This window comes from Pogoniulus pusillus, chromosome 15 (assembly GCF_015220805.1).
Source record: "Pogoniulus pusillus isolate bPogPus1 chromosome 15, bPogPus1.pri, whole genome shotgun sequence".
Classification (NCBI taxonomy): Eukaryota; Metazoa; Chordata; class Aves; order Piciformes; family Lybiidae; genus Pogoniulus; species Pogoniulus pusillus.
In genome coordinates this window covers 24338071-24355947 of record NC_087278.1, presented here as the reverse complement: position 1 = coordinate 24355947, position 17877 = coordinate 24338071, and the positions used below count along the sequence as shown (strand labels likewise).

The window sequence follows — 17877 nt, the reverse complement described above, 5'->3', positions numbered from 1 at the left end:
GTTATTTTCTTTCTTACAGAGAAAATAATTCAAATCTGACTAAACAGAAGATGTGATTTTGTTTGCCAATTACTGTAATCTTTTTTGCTGGACAGCCTGATGCTTGTTTAGTTTCTGTTTAATGCATCTAGAATGTTGCAGCCCAAGCTGGCTCCCACAGCCATTTACTGGGGTAGTGTCATACCTTCTGTGATTAGCTTCCCTTTCTGTGCTGGATTGAATGTAAACATTAGTCCTTGTCTTCATTACCAAGAACAAAGTCAACATTTCCCTTGTTGACAGTACTCAATTCTGTACTTTATTTGCACATTTTTCCATCTTGATGACTTTTGTTTATTTGGAGAGTACAGGTTTAATTCCACTATGCCAAGTCTCTCTGTGTTCCCAGGTGCAGGTGCATTATTTTCTATGTGAGAGTTTGGAGGTTTTTTTGCATAGAGAAACTAAAAATAATAGCTTAAAATATATTGGAATGGGCTGCTCAGGGAGGTGGTGGAGTCACTGTCCCTGGAGGTGTTCAAGAAAAGGCTGGATGGGGCACTTAGTGCCATGGGCTAGTTGACTGGATAAGGCTGGGTGATAAGTTGGACTGGATGATCTTGGAGGTCTCTTCCAACCTGGTTCTATGATTCTATGACAGGGCCCATCAGGGCATATGGCTTCACATTATCTGGCAGTCTGTTGTATGGTTAGTCCTCTTCAGTACGTGTTACCTCCTCCACTTTGGACACCACCTGGAAAACTTTGCCCTCTGGCCAGTTTCTGAATGGCTAGGGCTCCATATCCAAGCCTCTCATGCTGTTGGTGCAACCTGCTTACTCCATGTAGCATCAGTTGCTTGAGGAAACCCTTCCTTTGAACTTCCATCCTAGCAGCTGGAGTGACAGGAGGAGCTTCAATATTAACCACTTCTCAGCCAGCTTCAACTCCTTCATATGCTGCCAATATATATTTTTCAGTTGTAGTGTAGTTGGCCTTAGATCCTTTGTATCCCCAAATCCAGAATCCTAAATGCTGGCCTTGAGCATGCCTGCCAGATGCTCTGGGTAGAACCATTCTTCCAGCTGCAATGCAGAACATATTTTTAACATCTTGTGCTGAGGGCTACTGCATGCACAATCCCCTATTTAATCGATTCAAAGGCTTGTTGCTGCCATTTAAAATTGTGCTCTCTGGTGTCTTGGTAGAGAGGGCTCACAATCAACCTATAATCTGGGATATACATCCTTCAGAAACCCACAATGCCCAAGGAAGCCTTAGGTTTTGTTTGCAAGTGAGTTCTGTTGATTACCACTTTGGCTCACCCACAGATGAAATCAGTTACGGATGGCAATCAGGGGGCTCGGATGGTGTGATGTTATCACTGGTGCACCACTGTGGTAGTGATTGGCACCTGCTGTTCTTTAACACTTCAAAGTAGAAACCTGTTGTGCCTGTCTGTGCCAGACCCATTCAGCCCACCAGATGGTATCCTTTCATTGAAATAAGCATATTTTCAGGAGCACAGATGTTAGGTTGTTTGATTTTGGCATTGATCTCTGGGGCCCCCTTACAAAGCTATAGATGGCAAATACGACTGCTGAGTACCCAAAATACCATGGTAGGGCAGCAATTAGTCTTCCTAGCACAGGTTTTAAAACACTCTGTTAGAGATAGATAATGAGAAGCCATATGCCCTGATGTGTCCTGTCATAGAATCATAGAACCAGGTTGGAAGAGACCTCCAAGATCATCCAGTCTGAATATAGAGTTGGGTTTATAATTAGCACAGGTACTACTGGGACAACTAAGGGATGTTAGACAACTAAGATGTCAGATGGTTGCTGAAGCAACCCAAGTGGCCCTCCCTTATGGTGTGTGCACAGGCTACAAGAAGCTCCAATATAAAGCTCTTCTGAAAAGGAGATCATGCCTGCTGGTTCCTGGAGAGGAAAGAAAAATAAGATCTGAGCACATCTATTTTATTTGCTCTTCTTCCAGGAGGGAAAACCTCAACAGTCACCAATGCAAGGTGGGGAAGAAGAAGAAAAAAAGAAAGAAAAAGAAAGGTGGGAAAAAGTTTTACTTGGTTACACCAAACAATTCCAGCTTTGTTTTGGAAACAAAAGGTAAAGTAGAACACATCAGAAAGTAAAGTAGAATGTACAAGAACAAATAAAAAGACAGTTGTCATGCACAACAGTATGTTGCCTGATAGAAGAACTTCCACCTGAGTCAGTTTGAAACTTTCTGTGTGTTTTCAACAGATACACTTCAAACAAAGTGTGCTGTGTTTCTTGCAGGAAGGGAGCTTGTTTTTCAGCATCATTTTAGCTGCTACAGAGCTCTCTGCTATTGGTTTAAGAGAAGCATTTGAAATGAACTTATGTAAGTCCCTTACAGGGGCATGCTCACTGACTCCTGAGGCAGAAATGAGGATGTGGACAGCTTGGTGTGTGGTCATGTACTTCTTGGGAGCAAGTAAGGCATCAGTAGAGCCATGATACCTAATTTGCTGCTGGGAGAATGTCATTTACTTCTTTTACTGTGGTTTTGGTTTGCTTTGTCTTGTAGGAGCTGATATCACTCAAATCTCAAGTCTTGTGCTGAGAGAAGATGAGAAAGCTACTCTGACATGCAGCCAAAATAATAATCACAATGCTATGTACTGGTATCTGCAGCAGCCAGGAAAGGGGCTGCAACTGGTCTATTATTCCTTTGGGGAAAAGCATGAAAAAGAAGGTGACATTCACATTGGATACAAAGCTAAACGGTTAAGCCTCTCAGAATTCCACTTGGATATTTCATCTGTGAAGAAGAACCATTCAGCTGTCTATTTCTGTGGAAGTAGTTTAAACACAACACTTCAAAGTCACTTGCTTTCTTTACATAAAGTCTCCTTTCCAGCACCTTCTCTCAGCACAGGAAAGCACTACGTTGGCCAATAGCCTGTTTACAAACCAGATGTTGCTGAGGAGTTGGAGCAAGAGTGGCAGAACAGGTCTTTGCAGTGTGGGTTAACTGCTGAGCCCCTCTGATCAGCAATTTAGCCTCAATCTCATCACAACAATCAATAACCATTGTAAACCAAATGTAGAAGGCATAGAATCATAGAATCAGTCAGGGTTGGAAAAGACCACAAGGATCATCCAGTTCCAACCCCCCTGCCATGGGCAGGGACACCCTACCCTAGATCAGGCTGGCCACAGCCTCATCTAGCCTGGCCTTAAACACCTTCAAGGGTGGGGCCTCAACCACCTCCCTGGGCAACTCATTCCAGGCTCTCACCGCTCTCATGCTGAAGAACTTTCTCCTCACATCCAGTTTGCATCTCCCCACCTCCAGCTTTGCTCCATTCCCCCTAGTCCTGTCACTACCTGAATACTACATACAATAAATAAAATGGAAACTGCAATCTACACAGTCAAAAATTGTCACCTAAGCCATTTTCTCACTTGACACAGGACAGTTGCTTGAAATACTCATCTCTGTCTAAAATAACGTTTGAGACAGTGACTTCTATGTGCATCCTCATTTCTCTCTGCATATTATCAAGAACTGAAACCCACAATTCTTTCCATTGTGCTTGGAAAGATTACCCTAATCACAAAAGAGCTGTAGAACTAAGATTGTCAACTGTAGGAGAAGTGGCCTAAAAAAAACAACAACCCAAACCCCAGATGTTCCAGGAATAGCAGCTAAGCTGAACTTGCCACAGATTGGAGTAAAAGGACAAAAAAAAGCAACCATTACCATGGCAATATCCCAAAAAAGTTACACGTGATATAAAAGGGAAAAGGAGATAGCAAAAAGTAGCATACAGCTTAGAATGAATCCACATTCAAGAAAAAAAACATGTTGATTTACACAAACCCTGTGAGGAGAGGCTGAGGGAGCTGGGGGTGTGCAGCCTGCAGAAGAGGAGGCTCAGGGGGGGACCTCATTGCTGTCTACAACTACCTGAAGGGAGGCTGTAGCCAGGTGGGGTTGGTCTCTTCTCCCAGGCAATCAGCAACAGAACAAGGAGACACAGTCTCAAGTTGTGCCAGGGGAGGTCTAGGCTGGATGTTAGGAGGAAGTTGTTGGCAGAGAGAGTGATTGGCATTGGAATGGGCTGCCCAGGGAGGTGGTGGAGGCACTGTCCCTAGAGGTGTTCAAGAACAGACTGGATGAGGCACTTAGTGCCATGGTCTGGTTGATTGGATAGGGCTGGGTGCTAGGTTGGACTGGATGATCTTGGAGGTCTCTTCCAACCTGACTCATTCTATGATTCTGTGATTTATTCAGGAATTGTTCTGACTATGCAGTTTGCTTCTGGCTATACTGTTAAGTAGATGACACTCTATGTTGCATCTATCTCTGTATGCCTCATACTTACACCTCTCTCACAGTTTAAAAAGCAGCAATACTGTCTAGATTAACCTGGTTTATGCTTTCTCTCTGTGGATGACCTCCAAAGCTTTTTTTTTTTTTTGCTCCCAGGCAACTGGGAGTAATGTTTCTCATTGTAGTTGTCTCTGTCTTTGAGAGGTGTCAAGGATGGCTCATTGCATGATTCAACTGCCTAGATACAGTTGGAGTCTTTAAGAGGCACAGTGGAAGCCAGTGGGGGCAATCTGCAGCAAGATGAACTCTGATTAGACATAACAAAAAGTGCTTCCTCTTGAGGGTGTATCAACAGTGGAACAGATTTCTAAGAGAGCTTGTCAAATCTCTCTCTTTAAAGATATTCAGAAACCACCTGGACAAAACTCTGAGCTACATTATCTAGCTTTGTAGTTCACTCCTGGTTTGAAAAGCAGTTTGGATTGAAAGACCTCCAGAAATCCCCTTCCATCAAAATTTGTCTACAAGTATGTGATTTTCATCACCTTGGTTATCTGTTATGGCATGCCTAGAAAAAGTATGTGTGGGGGTTACTCACCTGGTGAATGTGGGGTAGGCTGTGGATGGAGTTTACTTGAACTTCAGCAAAGCCTTTTACAGTGTCTGCCACAACAAGCTGGTCATGGGTGAAGAACTGGCCAGAAGGCCAAGCCCAGAGTGTGGTGGTGAATGCTGCCACATCCAGTTGGCAGCTGTCACTAGTAGTGTCCCCCAGTGATCAGTGCTGGGCACAGTCCTGTTCAACATCTTTATTGATGATCTGGATGAGAGGATTGAGTCCAGCATCAGTAAGTTTGCAGATGACACCAAGCTAGGAGCAGGTGTGGATCTGTTGGAAGGTAGGAGAGCCCTGCAGAGGGACCTGGACAGGCTGGATGGGTGGGCAGAGGCCAATGGGATGAGATTTAACAAGGCCAAGTGCAGGGTTCTGCACTTTGGCCACAACAACCCCAAGCAGCACTACAGGCTGGGGACTGAGTGGCTGGAGAGCAGCCAGGAGGAAAGGGACCTGGGGGTACTGATAGATAGTAAGCTGAAGATGAGCCAGCAGTGTGCCCAGGTGGCCAAGAGAGCCAATGGCATCCTGGCCTGCATCAGGAACAGTGTGGCCAGTAGGACAAGGGAGGTTATTCTTCCCCTGTACTCAGCACTGGTCAGGCCACACCTTGAGTACTGTGTCCAGTTCTGGGCTCCTCAATTCAAGAGAGATGTTGAGGTGCTGGAACGTGTCCAGAGAAGAGTGACAAAGCTGGTGAGGGGCCTGGAACACAAACCCTATGAGGAGAGGCTGAGGGAGCTGGGGGTGTGCAGCCTGGAGAGGAGGAGGCTCAGGGATGAACTCATTGCTGTCTACAACTACCTGAAGGGACATTGTAGCCAGGTGGGGTTGGTCTCTTCTCCCAGGCAACCAGCAACAGAACAAGGGGATGGAGTCTTGAGTTGTGCTGGGGGAAGTACAGGCTGGATGTTAGGAGGAAGTTCCTGGCAGAGAGAGTGATTGGCATTGGAATGGGCTGCCCAGGGAGGTGGTGGAGTCACTGTCCCTGGAGGTGTTCAAGACAAGACTGGATGAGGCATTTAGTGCCATGGTCTAGATGACTGGGTAGGGCTGGGCGCTAGGTTGGAGTGGATGATCTTGGAGGTCTTTTCCAACCTGGTTGACTCTATGATTCTAATTTGTAAAAGCAGGTCAGCAACATGTCAGCAGCCCCACAAGCCTTCTGGATTTTATGTGTGGCACAACAGAAACAGCAGCTGTGCATGCAAAACCCATCTGCAGACTTCAGTAACAAGAAGATTGTGTGATAACCTGAGATGAAACCCCCCCCAGCAGCACTGTATGCAGTGCTATTCCTGTCCAACTGTAACACGGTTAACAGAGAACTGCATCCTGTGCCTCATCCTGAGAAGCTGGGGGGGTGCTGTGGTAAGAGGCTGAGGGGTTATCAAAATGGGGGGTTGTGTAAATGTCAAACCGCATCCTGTTTTGCAAGAAGCCAACTGCTGTTCCCTTAAAGAGATATGTTCAAGCACATCACCCTGGACATGATTCTTTCTGGGTTTCTTAGAGGCTTTTAAAAATATCCTGCCTTTAGTGTATTTCGTGAACATTTTCTTAGTAGTAACCATCAGCTTGGTCCCTCCTTCAAACTGCAGCAGCTCTGTGTAAGCACAGATAAAATTATTGCTAGAATCTTGCAAAACAGAAGTCTGAATGGCTAAGACTGTTACTCTGTGGTCTTTGAGTTTGTGTAAAAGTGAAGGCAACTCACACTTCATCTTAGTGGGGAAACAAATTTAAAGACTTTATGTGAATTCTTGAGGGATATTATTTAGTTGAGGATATCAAAAGCTGTCCCTTTAGTTTGTGCCTTTTGAATTTGAGACATGTAAAGGCAGGGTTGTTTTTTTTTTTTTTTAAAGCCTCTAAGAAAAATAATTCTCATTTTTGTTTGAAGCAGCCATGAGACTACTGAAGTCACAGCTGTAATAGGAACACCAAATAAATCTTTTTGTCCAGCACAGAGCAGGAAAATCACTCCACTGTATGGGGTTATGTCACAGTATCACAGTATCATCAGGGTTGGAAGAGACCTCACAGATCATCAGGTCCAACCCTTTACCACAGAGCTCAAGGCCAGACCATGGCACCAAGTGCCACGTCCAGTCCTGCCTTGAACAGCTCCAGGGACGGCGACTCCACCACCTCCCCGGGCAGCCCATTCCAGTGTCCAATGACTCTCTCAGGGAAGAACTTTCTCCTCACCTCCAGCCTAAATCTCCCCTGGTGCAGCCTGAGGCTGTGTCCTCTCATTCTGGTGCTGGCCACCTGAGAGAAGAGAGCAACCTCCTCCTGGCCACAACCACCCCTCAGGTAGTTGTAGACAGCAATAAGGTCTCCCCTGAGCCTCCTCTTCTCCAGGCTAACCAATCCCAGCTCCCTCAGCCTCTCCTCGTAGGGCTGTGCTCAAGGCCTCTCCCCAGCCTCGTCGCCCTTCTCTGGACACGCTCAAGCATCTCAATGTCCCTCCTAAACTGGGGGGCCCAGAACTGGATCTGTCCTCTACTTGTTTCCCCACTAAGAGATGAAATTTGACTTGACTTCACTTTTACACAATCTCAAACAACACAGAGTAACAAACTTAGCCACAAACTTAGCCATTCAGATTTCTATCTGCAAGACTCTAGCAATAATTTTATCTATGCTTACACAGAGCTGCTGCAGTTCAAAGGAGGGGCCAAGCTGATGGTTACTACTAAGAAAATGTTTACAAAATACACTAAAGGCAGGATATTTTTAAAAGCCTCTAAGAAAAACAATTCTTATGTTTGTTTGAAGCAGCCATGAGACTACATAAGTCACAGTTGTAACAGGAACACCAAATAAATCTTTTTGTCCAGTACAGAGCAGGGAAATCACTCCACTTTATGGGGTTATGCCCATCTGTCCTCTACTTGTTTCCCCACTAAGAGATGAAATTTGAGTTTACTACACTTTTACACAATCTCAAACAACACAGAGTAACAAACTTACTAACAAACTTAGCCATTCAGACCTCTATTTGCAAGACTCTAGCAATAATTTTATCTATGCTTCCACAGAGCCACTGCAGTTCAACCCCCACTTTATGGGCTTATACCTATCTGTCCTCTCCCACTCAGATTAACTTTTATTCCAGACAATGACATAAAAAGATATGCCAGATTCCCCTCAAACCTGCCAGCAGATCCTTTTCAAATAAGCAAATGCATTAACCATCAGGTGACCTTTATTCACCCATTTTTTTTTCTTTGCTACCAAAGAAAGCTAATCTTGAACAGGAACACAGTGAGAATAAAAGCAGCTATGATGCCTTTCCTGAAAGGCTGCCACTTCTCATCTAGCTGGTGTCCTCTTACCTTCTCTAGTGTCCTTGAATTCTACATCTATTTTGGCTAGAAATCAGCCTGGGTTTTATTAGCAATGTGCTAGTTTGAGGCAAACTGGAATATTTTAAGGAGAAATTAGATTATAGTCTGTGAAAAGGAAACAGTGGTGATGACTACTTCACTCATAGGCTTGCTGAGATGTACAAGAACACAAAACATAGATAAAACAGAGCGGGAGAGTCAGAGTGTGTGTGTCTCTGTCGCTGTTGGTGCCTGTGCTTTTCTCCCTGGGCTTCTTCTGTGTAACTAATTCTTCCACTTTCTAACCCCCCTGATGATCCTCCAACCTCACCTTGCACGGAAGTCAAAATCTGGGATAAAGTAGAGGAGTGGAAAGAAGGTGGAAGGGTGGTTGGGAGCCCCTCCTGGGGACTCAGGTTTCTGGGAGGGCTGTTGTGTTTCTGTATTACATTTAACTTGTAAATTGCTGTATATAGCTGCAAATATTGTAAATATCTTCTTGTATATTGTGCTAAGCTGTAAACTTAAAGCTTCATTCCTTAACTTCCAGCCAGCTGAGTCTAGTCTGGGTGATTTCATAAGAGTGGGAGGGCAGGTAACTCCCAAACCATCACAAGCATATATGTGGAAGTTTGCTTAGATGACAGCTACCAGAAATGGAAGACTCTTCTCACCAGTCACACAGGCAAATATAATGGAATATGTTCTAAAGCTTTGCCCCTTCCTGATTTTGCTGCACTTATGGGATGCAAGAATGTTAGAATAGCTGTGCTGGTCACAGTGAAGGGTTCTACTATACTAACAAAATATGAGGAGTGAATGCCAAGCCAAAGCTGAGACTAATGAAGGCACGTAGTGGTTACACACCTAAAATACTCCTTTATCACAGTATCACAGTATCACCAAGGTTGGAAGAGACCTCATAGATCATCAAGTCCAACCCTTTACCACAGAGCTCAAGGCCAGACCATGGCACCAAGTGCCACGTCCAATCCTGCCTTGAATAGCTCCAGGGACGGCGACTCCACCACCTCCCCGGGCAGCCCATTCCAGTGTCCAATGACTCTCTCAGTGAAGAACCTTCTCCTCACTATCTCCAATGCTTTTACGTCTAGGGCTCACAGGAATATTGAAGGACCTTTTAGTTTTGTCCTATTTTTCTGATCTTGCAGTGAATCCAGATAGACATGGTGATAAAAACTTCTTTTCCTCCTTTCCATCAGTATATACTGATTTAACCCTGAGCTGCCTTTTGTCAAGATAATAATTTTAACTGTTTCCTAAACTGACCCTTAGCACATTTTGTTGGTAGTGTCATTACTTTACTCTGTAGTGAATTACTGTCCTACTGTAAGAAACAAAAATACCTGCAACCTACCAAGCACTCTCAGCTGAGTGCCTTGTCCAAAGTACAGTGGTGAGTGTGCACAATGTTTTGAAGAAGTGCCTGAATTGCCACCAGAAGCTCTCACCTACACATAAAGCCTGTATGATATCATGCTATTTCCTACCTTTCTTGAGGCTGAAAACAGATGGGACACTCAGGCTTTCAATTTTTAAAGAAAATACTACACTTTTGCAGAAGAATACATTGAAACAGATGGTGTATTGCTCCTTCCATCTCAGTCTGTGTTCTGCTCTGAGTTTTAATCTCAGAATTTAAGACACCTCCTGTAAATAAGAGCAGAAACAGTTAATGTCTCCCATTTCTGCCATCACTAAGCTGTGCTAAAGAATAGCTGATTTTCTGGAATTCACCCATCTGGTGGTTCTTCCCTCTATCTTCCTTTCTTCTTGTCCTTAAAACAAATAATGAAGTCCAGTGTGGGACACATTTTTTTAAAGTGTAGGCTTCTTTCCTTACCTCGTATCATTGCCAAACTCCTGCATAGGTATCACAGTACTACAGAGACTGCCTCGAAATATAACCCTAGTCATAACAAAAATGGGAGGGAGAAATGTGAATATCCTCTGTAAAAGCTCCAAGAAGGAAACCTATGCTGGCTGGGCCTGATCACTTGTTTGCCTTGTCCATGCTGCTTAATGCCACTCAGTATAATCTGCTCCAGCACCAAGGTCAGACTGAGAGCGCTGTAGTTCCCCAGGTCCTCCTCCCACCTTTACTTCAACACCTGAGAACTCTCACACTTTGTGATCACTGTGCACAAGATGCCCCCCAGTCATTACATCACAGATAAGTTCTCTGTTCACAAACAGCCCACCCAGGAGGGCACCTTCCCTGGTTGGCTCCCTCACCAGCTGTGCCAGGAAGTTCTCTGCCACACTGTCTAGGAGTCTCTGGGACCTCTTCCTCTCTGATGTCTTGTGTTCCAAGCAGACATCAGGGAAGCTGAAGTCCCCCATGAGAACAGGAGCTCTCTTCATCCTATTTGTGTGGTCCATAATAGACTCCCACTAGGATGTCTGCCTTCTCATCCATAAACACTCTAACATCACCATCACTAACTTCAAGACTATGGAAATACTCCCTGACACACAAGGCCATGCCATTGCCTCTTCTTCCTTACCTATCCCTTCTGAAGACTTTGTAACCGTTGACTGTGGCACTCCAGTCACATGAGACATCACTGTGGTGGCCACTATATCATAACTTTCCTAATACACAATGGATTCCAGGTCCTCCTGTTTGTCTCCCATGCTGCATGTGTTATGTAGATGCACTTGGTTGGTCTAACAGTCCCAGCACCTTTCTGCAGGGAGAAGTCCCTGCTCCTACCTGGCTATTCTCAGCTTCTCCTGTGGTCACTAGCCCATCAATAACCCATGAGTCTTAGCTGCCACATAGCTGTCCATTCTCTACCTCCACTGACAAACTGACAGACCTCACTAGCTCACCATCCTTCCAATATTGGTGTGCTGCCCTGGGGTTTATTCCTAGGAAGCCTGGTTTTGTCCTCTTCCCCCTTCCAATCTAGTTCAAGATCTTTTGATGAGCCTTGCTACCTCATGTGCTAAGAACCTTTCTCCTCTTTGAGACAGGCATATCCTGTCTGTTGCCAGCACACCTGGTGTCCTATAAACCAAATAATGATTAAAGAACCTAAGGTCCTGCAGGAGACAACAGGCTTGGAACCAAGCACTGATCTCATGGCTCTTACTGTTTATTCCCTCACTACAGGGGGGATAGGTGAGAAAAGTGCTTCTGATCCCTTACCCAGCCACCCTAAGGCCCTGAAGTCTCTCTTCATTGCCTCTCTGCACTGTCCTTTTAATGTGAGTTTCTCATGATACCACACATCACTGGAAGCTGTGTTGTAGGACATTATTGCTAGAAGAGAACAAATGAAAAAATGACAACTCATGTTTCTTGAATGGAAATGAAGCTAAAACTTTATTCTTAATTCAAGGAGCTGGATTCTCAGCCTCTGAGTATTAAGAAGGTGTTTGTTTTAATTATATGATACTGTATGGTGCATGATAGAATATGACAGATGTTGTGATATGTCACTATATGATATGATATTATGTGACATGGATTTAGAGGGAAAACTCAGTAGTGATTACAATAAAGTGGAAAAAATAGTTGGGGGGGTGGGAGCAGAGAATCACCAAGAAATAACATTCAGAGGTTCTTAGATAGAAGCATAGATCCTTTGCTATGGAAAAGTAGAAATTTGCCATGTTCCTAATGGTGTGATGAAGAGGACTCTTCATTTATTCTCTTTATACTTTCCACCAACCTAATTGAAAGTAAAACAGAATAAATAAATAAAAACAAAACCAATAACAACAACAACAAAAGCCCCAAAACATAACCAAGCAAAAGGAACAAATACATCAATATACAAGGGAACTCAGGTTGCAGCCAGGTGGGGGTTGGTCTCTTCTCCCAGACAACCAGCAACAGAACAAGGGGACACAGTCTCAAGTTGTGCCAGAGGAGGTCTAGGCTGGATGTCAGGAGGAAGTTCTTGCCAGAGAGAGTGATTGGCATTGGAATGGGCTGCCCAGGGAGGTGGTGGAGTCACTGTCCCTGGAGGTGTTGAAGCAAAGCCTGGATGAGGCACTTAGTGCCATGGTCTGGTTGACTGGCTAGGGCTGGGTGCTAGGTTGGACTGGATGATCTTGGAGGTCTCTTCCAACCTGGTTGATTCTATGATTCTATAAGGCCTGTAGTAACAGGATTGCGGCAATGGTTTTAAATTCATACAAGGTAGCTTTAGACTGGATGTAAAAAATGGGCTATGAGGAGACAGTGAAAGAGGATGATTAGGGGACTGGAAGGCATGCCTTTTGAGGAGAGGCTAAGGGACCTGAGACTTTTTAGTGTGGAGAAGAGAATACTGAGAGGGGATTTAATAAATGTTTACAAACATATGAGGACTGGTCAGCACAAGAGGTTCCGTCTCAACACAGGGAGGAACTTCTTTACTGTAAGGGTCCCAGAGCACTGGAACAGGCTGCCCAGAGAGGTTGTGGAGTCTCCTTCTCTGGAGCCTTTCAAGGCCTGTCTGGATGCATTCATCTGTGATCTGTGCTAGATTGTGTGGTCCTGCTCTGGCAGGCAGGTTGGACTCGATGATGTCCTTGGGTCCCTTCCAACCCCTAGTATCCTGTGATCCTGTGATATCCCTGCTCATGGAGGGGTGTTGCACCATTCTGTGATTCTGATGCAGTAAAGCACAAACCTGCTCCCTCTAGTATTCTTGGAAAAGGCCACAAAAAGATAATTGAGTTTGTGTTCATACTCACCTTGAATACTTTTCAAATACATCTCCCAGCTCTGCTTTTAAAGGAACAAGGAACTACTCTGGCTGGGAGGAGAATATTTTAACCATTTCTGAAACTCATTGATAGAAAATATTTCCTGCTAATTAGTTAAACTTCTCCCATCTGTTCAGGTTCATCCAACCTATCTCCTCAGAAATTCTACTTTACTGCTTTCCCTTCAGGCATGAGTTCTTTTCAAGGCTTACAGAAATGTATGATATATCTGATATTTCCCTTTGCTTTCTAGAGGAGTTGTCCTTAATTTTCATCTTCTTCTACATGTTTAAAGAACATTTTGAGAAGGAATTTCTCTGATAGGTAGCACTGATTTGATTTGAATTCTGGAAAAACAGTAACAGGAAGCTAATCACTTGTGATTTCTCAAACAAGCCTGCACAAAGCCTGGAGAGCAACCCCACAGCTGAGAATAGATTTGCTCTGTATCCACTGACCCTTTTACTAGTTGAGTAAGCTTAAAGTTCAAGTAGCACACTAACCTACCTTGACTGTCCACAGCAGAGCACTCAACAGAATTGCATAGAGCAAGGCTTTGCCGCAGAGCATGAGGTAAGTCAGCTTCAGAGAATTTCCATACCGCAAGTAGGAATCTGCAAATCACACATCAGTTATATATTGAAGTATCATCATCACAAAAGATTAACTCAGATGTAGCTTTAATCAAATAAGAACTCTTGAAATCTTTAGCTAAGGAACACAAAGGAACTAGAGCTAAATGGATGGCTCTGTGGACACAAGACAGCAGGAATTGGGATAAGACATTGTGACTCAAAGAACCAAAAGAGAAAGCAAGTCTAGAAAAGACACAGACTGCCTTTATGCTAAAAAAAGCCCTCTGTGTGCTGACTGGAAATGTTTAACCGTTGTGTTGCCATACCTACTGAAAAACTAGGCTATTATGTGAATTCCCTCCTAGGAATTCAAGTTAAACTGCATCATAGGTTATAAATTTTATGCACTTGTTACTGAGAGTGACCTTGAGAGTGCTGCTGATGTATCGGGGAAGTTTAACATGGCATCTAGAGCTTTGACTCTTGTAGCTTTTTCACTCTTAAGGGATTGCAGCAGTATTGAGACACTAGCTTTAAGATTCTTGAAGTGTTAAACTAGTGGGTGAAAAACAAGAATACGTAAATACGAATGCAAGGAGGAAAGAAACCTGATTTTTAATCTAGATATCATCAGAGTTCATTCATCTTCCCAGGGGAATGCAACTTGTAATAAGAAGTATTCTGAATTTGGTACTGAGCAATCATCAGAATTCTGGACTCTGAACCTTGATGTTATAAACACTAAGTATGATTGTTTTCTTTCATGGCTGAGCAAGCAGCTTCCCAACAGAAGGCAGTATTAAGGGGCGAAAGAGATGATACAAAGAGCAAATTACATCCTACAGGAAGATCCCAACATTTCTTCTGTTATTTCAAAAGGGAATAGTAAAGAGGATGTAGAAAATCAAAGCATAGCTACATGCAGCACGCACCTAAAATGCTTTCAAAGTATTTTTGTTTCTTAAACCTAACATACAAATTACTTAGATGAGGAAATGGAAGTTATTACTGTAATAGAAATGTAACATACCTTGTATTTGGTATCACTAAAAATGGAAATAAAATACACACAGATATATGCCTGTGGGAAGACACACATACCTTCCATGAGTGCACAGCCTGAAAGACAAGAATGAGCTAAAAGTCACTTTTGTCTTTGATGCAAACACAACTCAAATTGAAGAAGTTTTGTTTTCAATACACTACCTGAATCATTTTACTATACTACTTATTTTATTATACTACATATTTGGGGGTTTCACAGTGAAAATCTGAAGAAACCTTTCAAAAACTGCAGATACATAATGATAATGTAGATATAGAGGTTCAGGGATATGAAGATATGTGCAGAAGTACCCTCATATTCACATATATGTCTGTGTCATAGCCATACTCCATATAGAAGTTGGATAGAGATGTGCTTCGCTTTGTAACCTGCACCCTCTTGATTTGTGATTTCTAGTTTGTAAAGCTTGGTGATACACACTTTTTACTTACCAGCATCACCACTGATGGATTTGTGTATTGATTCCAGTGTTCCATTCTTAAAAAATGTGGCAACACACTCAAAATTATTTGAAGGGTTGGACCACTCATAGGCTGAGACCCTCAGTCGGCTGGTCAGTGAGTAGGTACTCCCATTCTGTGTGGAAAACTCATCTGTGCCCACCCCTTCTGTCCTTTCAGCACCATTCACCTTCCAGATCAAATTCATGTAATCAGGGTAGAATCCAGAGGCCAAGCATACCAGTGTGGCCTTATTCTTCTGTTGGATCTCTTGCTTTGATGGGGAAAACAGAGCCACAACTGGAGGTATGATCTCATCATTCTTCCCTGAAACAGAAAGCAATGTGGCCCAGAGCCTCCATTATTGTCTTCAGTCAGAAAACTTCTGAAATTGTTCTGCATCTGTGCTGTGTGACTCCTAATACATCTATCCTTTTAACCAATCTCTTTCAGGCAATTATTATCTATTAGATCTGTAGACAGCAGGAAACTGAAAGCATTTGTCTGCATTCATTATTCAGATACTTAAAAGGTCGAGCTGCAGAAATCCAAGAGTAAAGTTCTAATATCATCTCTGTCAAAAGAATAGGAAAGCTGAAAAGAAGCTGAAGAGACAAGGAGGCAGAAAAGTACCCAACAGTGCTGTGGGGCCTGCATTTGTAATACTGTACTAAGAAATAAGAGTCTATGTTGCAAGGTGTAAGTATCTTCCACAGGCTGCATTACATGATGATCATTGCAGTGTTCAGAATTATACCTCTTTGTGATAACCTCTCTTGACCCCCACCCCTGCCATCTAAGAGGTGACTTGAAAGGAAGGAGCTAATTTTTCTCACTGTCTCAAGTGAAGAACACTTCAGGTAAGTAACCTCAATCTATCTAGGACAAGTTTTACTTTAGGTCTTAAGTTGCTCAACAACTTTTTAAAATTTATAAAACTATCTCTTTGTGTTATTTATTATTTAGGTTATCCTAATTATGAGAAGTTCTCATCCTGGATTACACATCTTCCCAAAAGGATGCAAGATGCTCACAAACTAAGAGCTGTTTCCTCTCCTAAAGTGTTTAATATCTACATGTATGACAACAGGATATACAAGAGAGCATTGAGATGTTACTCAGAAGCTAAGCAGTGACCCTCAAGACCAAATTTTTTGTTCATTTTGTGTTTTGGTGTGTGGTTTTTTTGGGTGTTTTTTTCTTTCATATAATTTATTAGTGTGCCATTTTTCCTCATCTAGCATGGTAAACCTACCAGGTCTGCAGTGCGCAATAGAAACAGAAATGCAGTAGAACTATGGAGCAACAGGGACAGCTTTTTCTTTTTTCTTTTTTCTTTTTTCTTTTTTCTTTTTTCTTTTTTCTTTTTTCTTTTTTCTTTTTTCTTTTTTCTCTTTTCTTTTCTTTTCTTTTCTTTTCTTTTCTTTTCTTTTCTTTTCTTTTCTTTTCTTTTCTTTTCTTTCTTTTTTTTTTTTGTGTGTGTGTGTGTGTGTGAAGACATTTGTAGATGTTCCTTCCTTTCTAGAGTGGAGAGAGTTAGCAGAAATCTGTATCTTGCAAAGATACTGACCTGTAAGCCCAAGTGTTTGCTTTCAGCTACTAGCTTTAAAGATGACAGTTCTTACTCTACAAAGATCACTTGGAGTGCCTCTATGAAAATGGATGAGCTTGTACAGACTTCAGAAGAGGTAACTAGATAGTAATAGAGACAACTCCAAAGAATGTTTGGCACTGCTCTGCTTTCCTTCCCATGGATATGAGAAGAGGTTGATCACTTTTACTGCTCTCTTCAAGTACTTGGCTTTAGGAATTTTTTGCCTATCTTAGAAGTTTCTCTGACACAAACTCAATTTGCTGACAAGTAAAGACATGGAAACAGGGAGGACACAAAAGAAAGCTAAGAGAGCTTCATCAGACTAAAATATATATAAAAATAACAAGAGGAAAGCAATGGAAAAATAGAACAATAAGACTACTGGAAGGATAAAGAAAACCAGTGAATGAACACACTTGAAATAGTATAAGAAGACTGGTACAAACAAGAGCAGAGACAAGCAGAAAAAATAGCAACAGCATATTCTGTTCTGATCTGCCAGTGTTCATGGCAGACACTGGCACAAACTCACACATTCCCTGTCACACATTCTTCACCCACCTAAGAGAAAACATACCACAGTTCTTCCATTCCCATCATGACAAGGTCAGCTTCATGATTTCTTGTTACATTTCACTCCTACTCTCGTTTTAAAATCAAACTTATTATTTTTTATATAATTGATGTTAAATCATTTCCTGGGAGAGGGGAGAAAGCAAACCGGTAAACAGAGAAAGAACAAAGGAGAAAAGTGCATGGAGAGAAAAAGAACAGAGCCTTTTTTGACAGTTAGAAGTTGTGTAAAGGGCTGCAGAGGAAGCCAGTGTACCAAAGCAACTTTAAGCAGCCAGCTCAACATCGGCGGACATGAGAGCAAAGTACCAGCAGAACTATTTATCAAGCACAATACTCCAGAGTCTATCTCTGAGCTATTCTTTTCGTTGTTACACAGATGAACTGCAAAGACTTGCAGACTGAAGAATGATCTTTGATTCCCAACCTCTACAATGTTTGATCGGAGAGTAGGAGGAAACAGATTTCTTTCTTTCTCCCTTTGTGAAGTTCTCAGTAAAAGACAAAGTCAACAGACACAAAATTCACACCTGCAAAGCCTGCGCTTCCATATCAGCATGTCTCATTTTACTAAGCAAGCAAGAAAACACTAATCCTGCCCTCATGGCTATGTGAAAAAAATTATCATTATTCTACTATTGAGAACAC

At 42.7% G+C, this 17877-nt stretch overlaps 1 gene segment (V, D, J or C); it reads right to left on the bottom strand.

Annotated features, from left to right (window-relative positions):
* Positions 1 to 11645: 11645 nt before the first annotated feature.
* Positions 11646 to 17877, bottom strand: part of LOC135182062 (T-cell receptor beta-2 chain C region-like) — a 31883-nt gene continuing 25651 nt past the window's right edge. Inside the window, 4 exon segments of the C gene segment in view lie at positions 11646 to 11957; positions 13489 to 13595; positions 14658 to 14675; positions 15054 to 15389. Of these exon segments, the coding sequence occupies positions 11928 to 11957; positions 13489 to 13595; positions 14658 to 14675; positions 15054 to 15389 (491 nt within the window).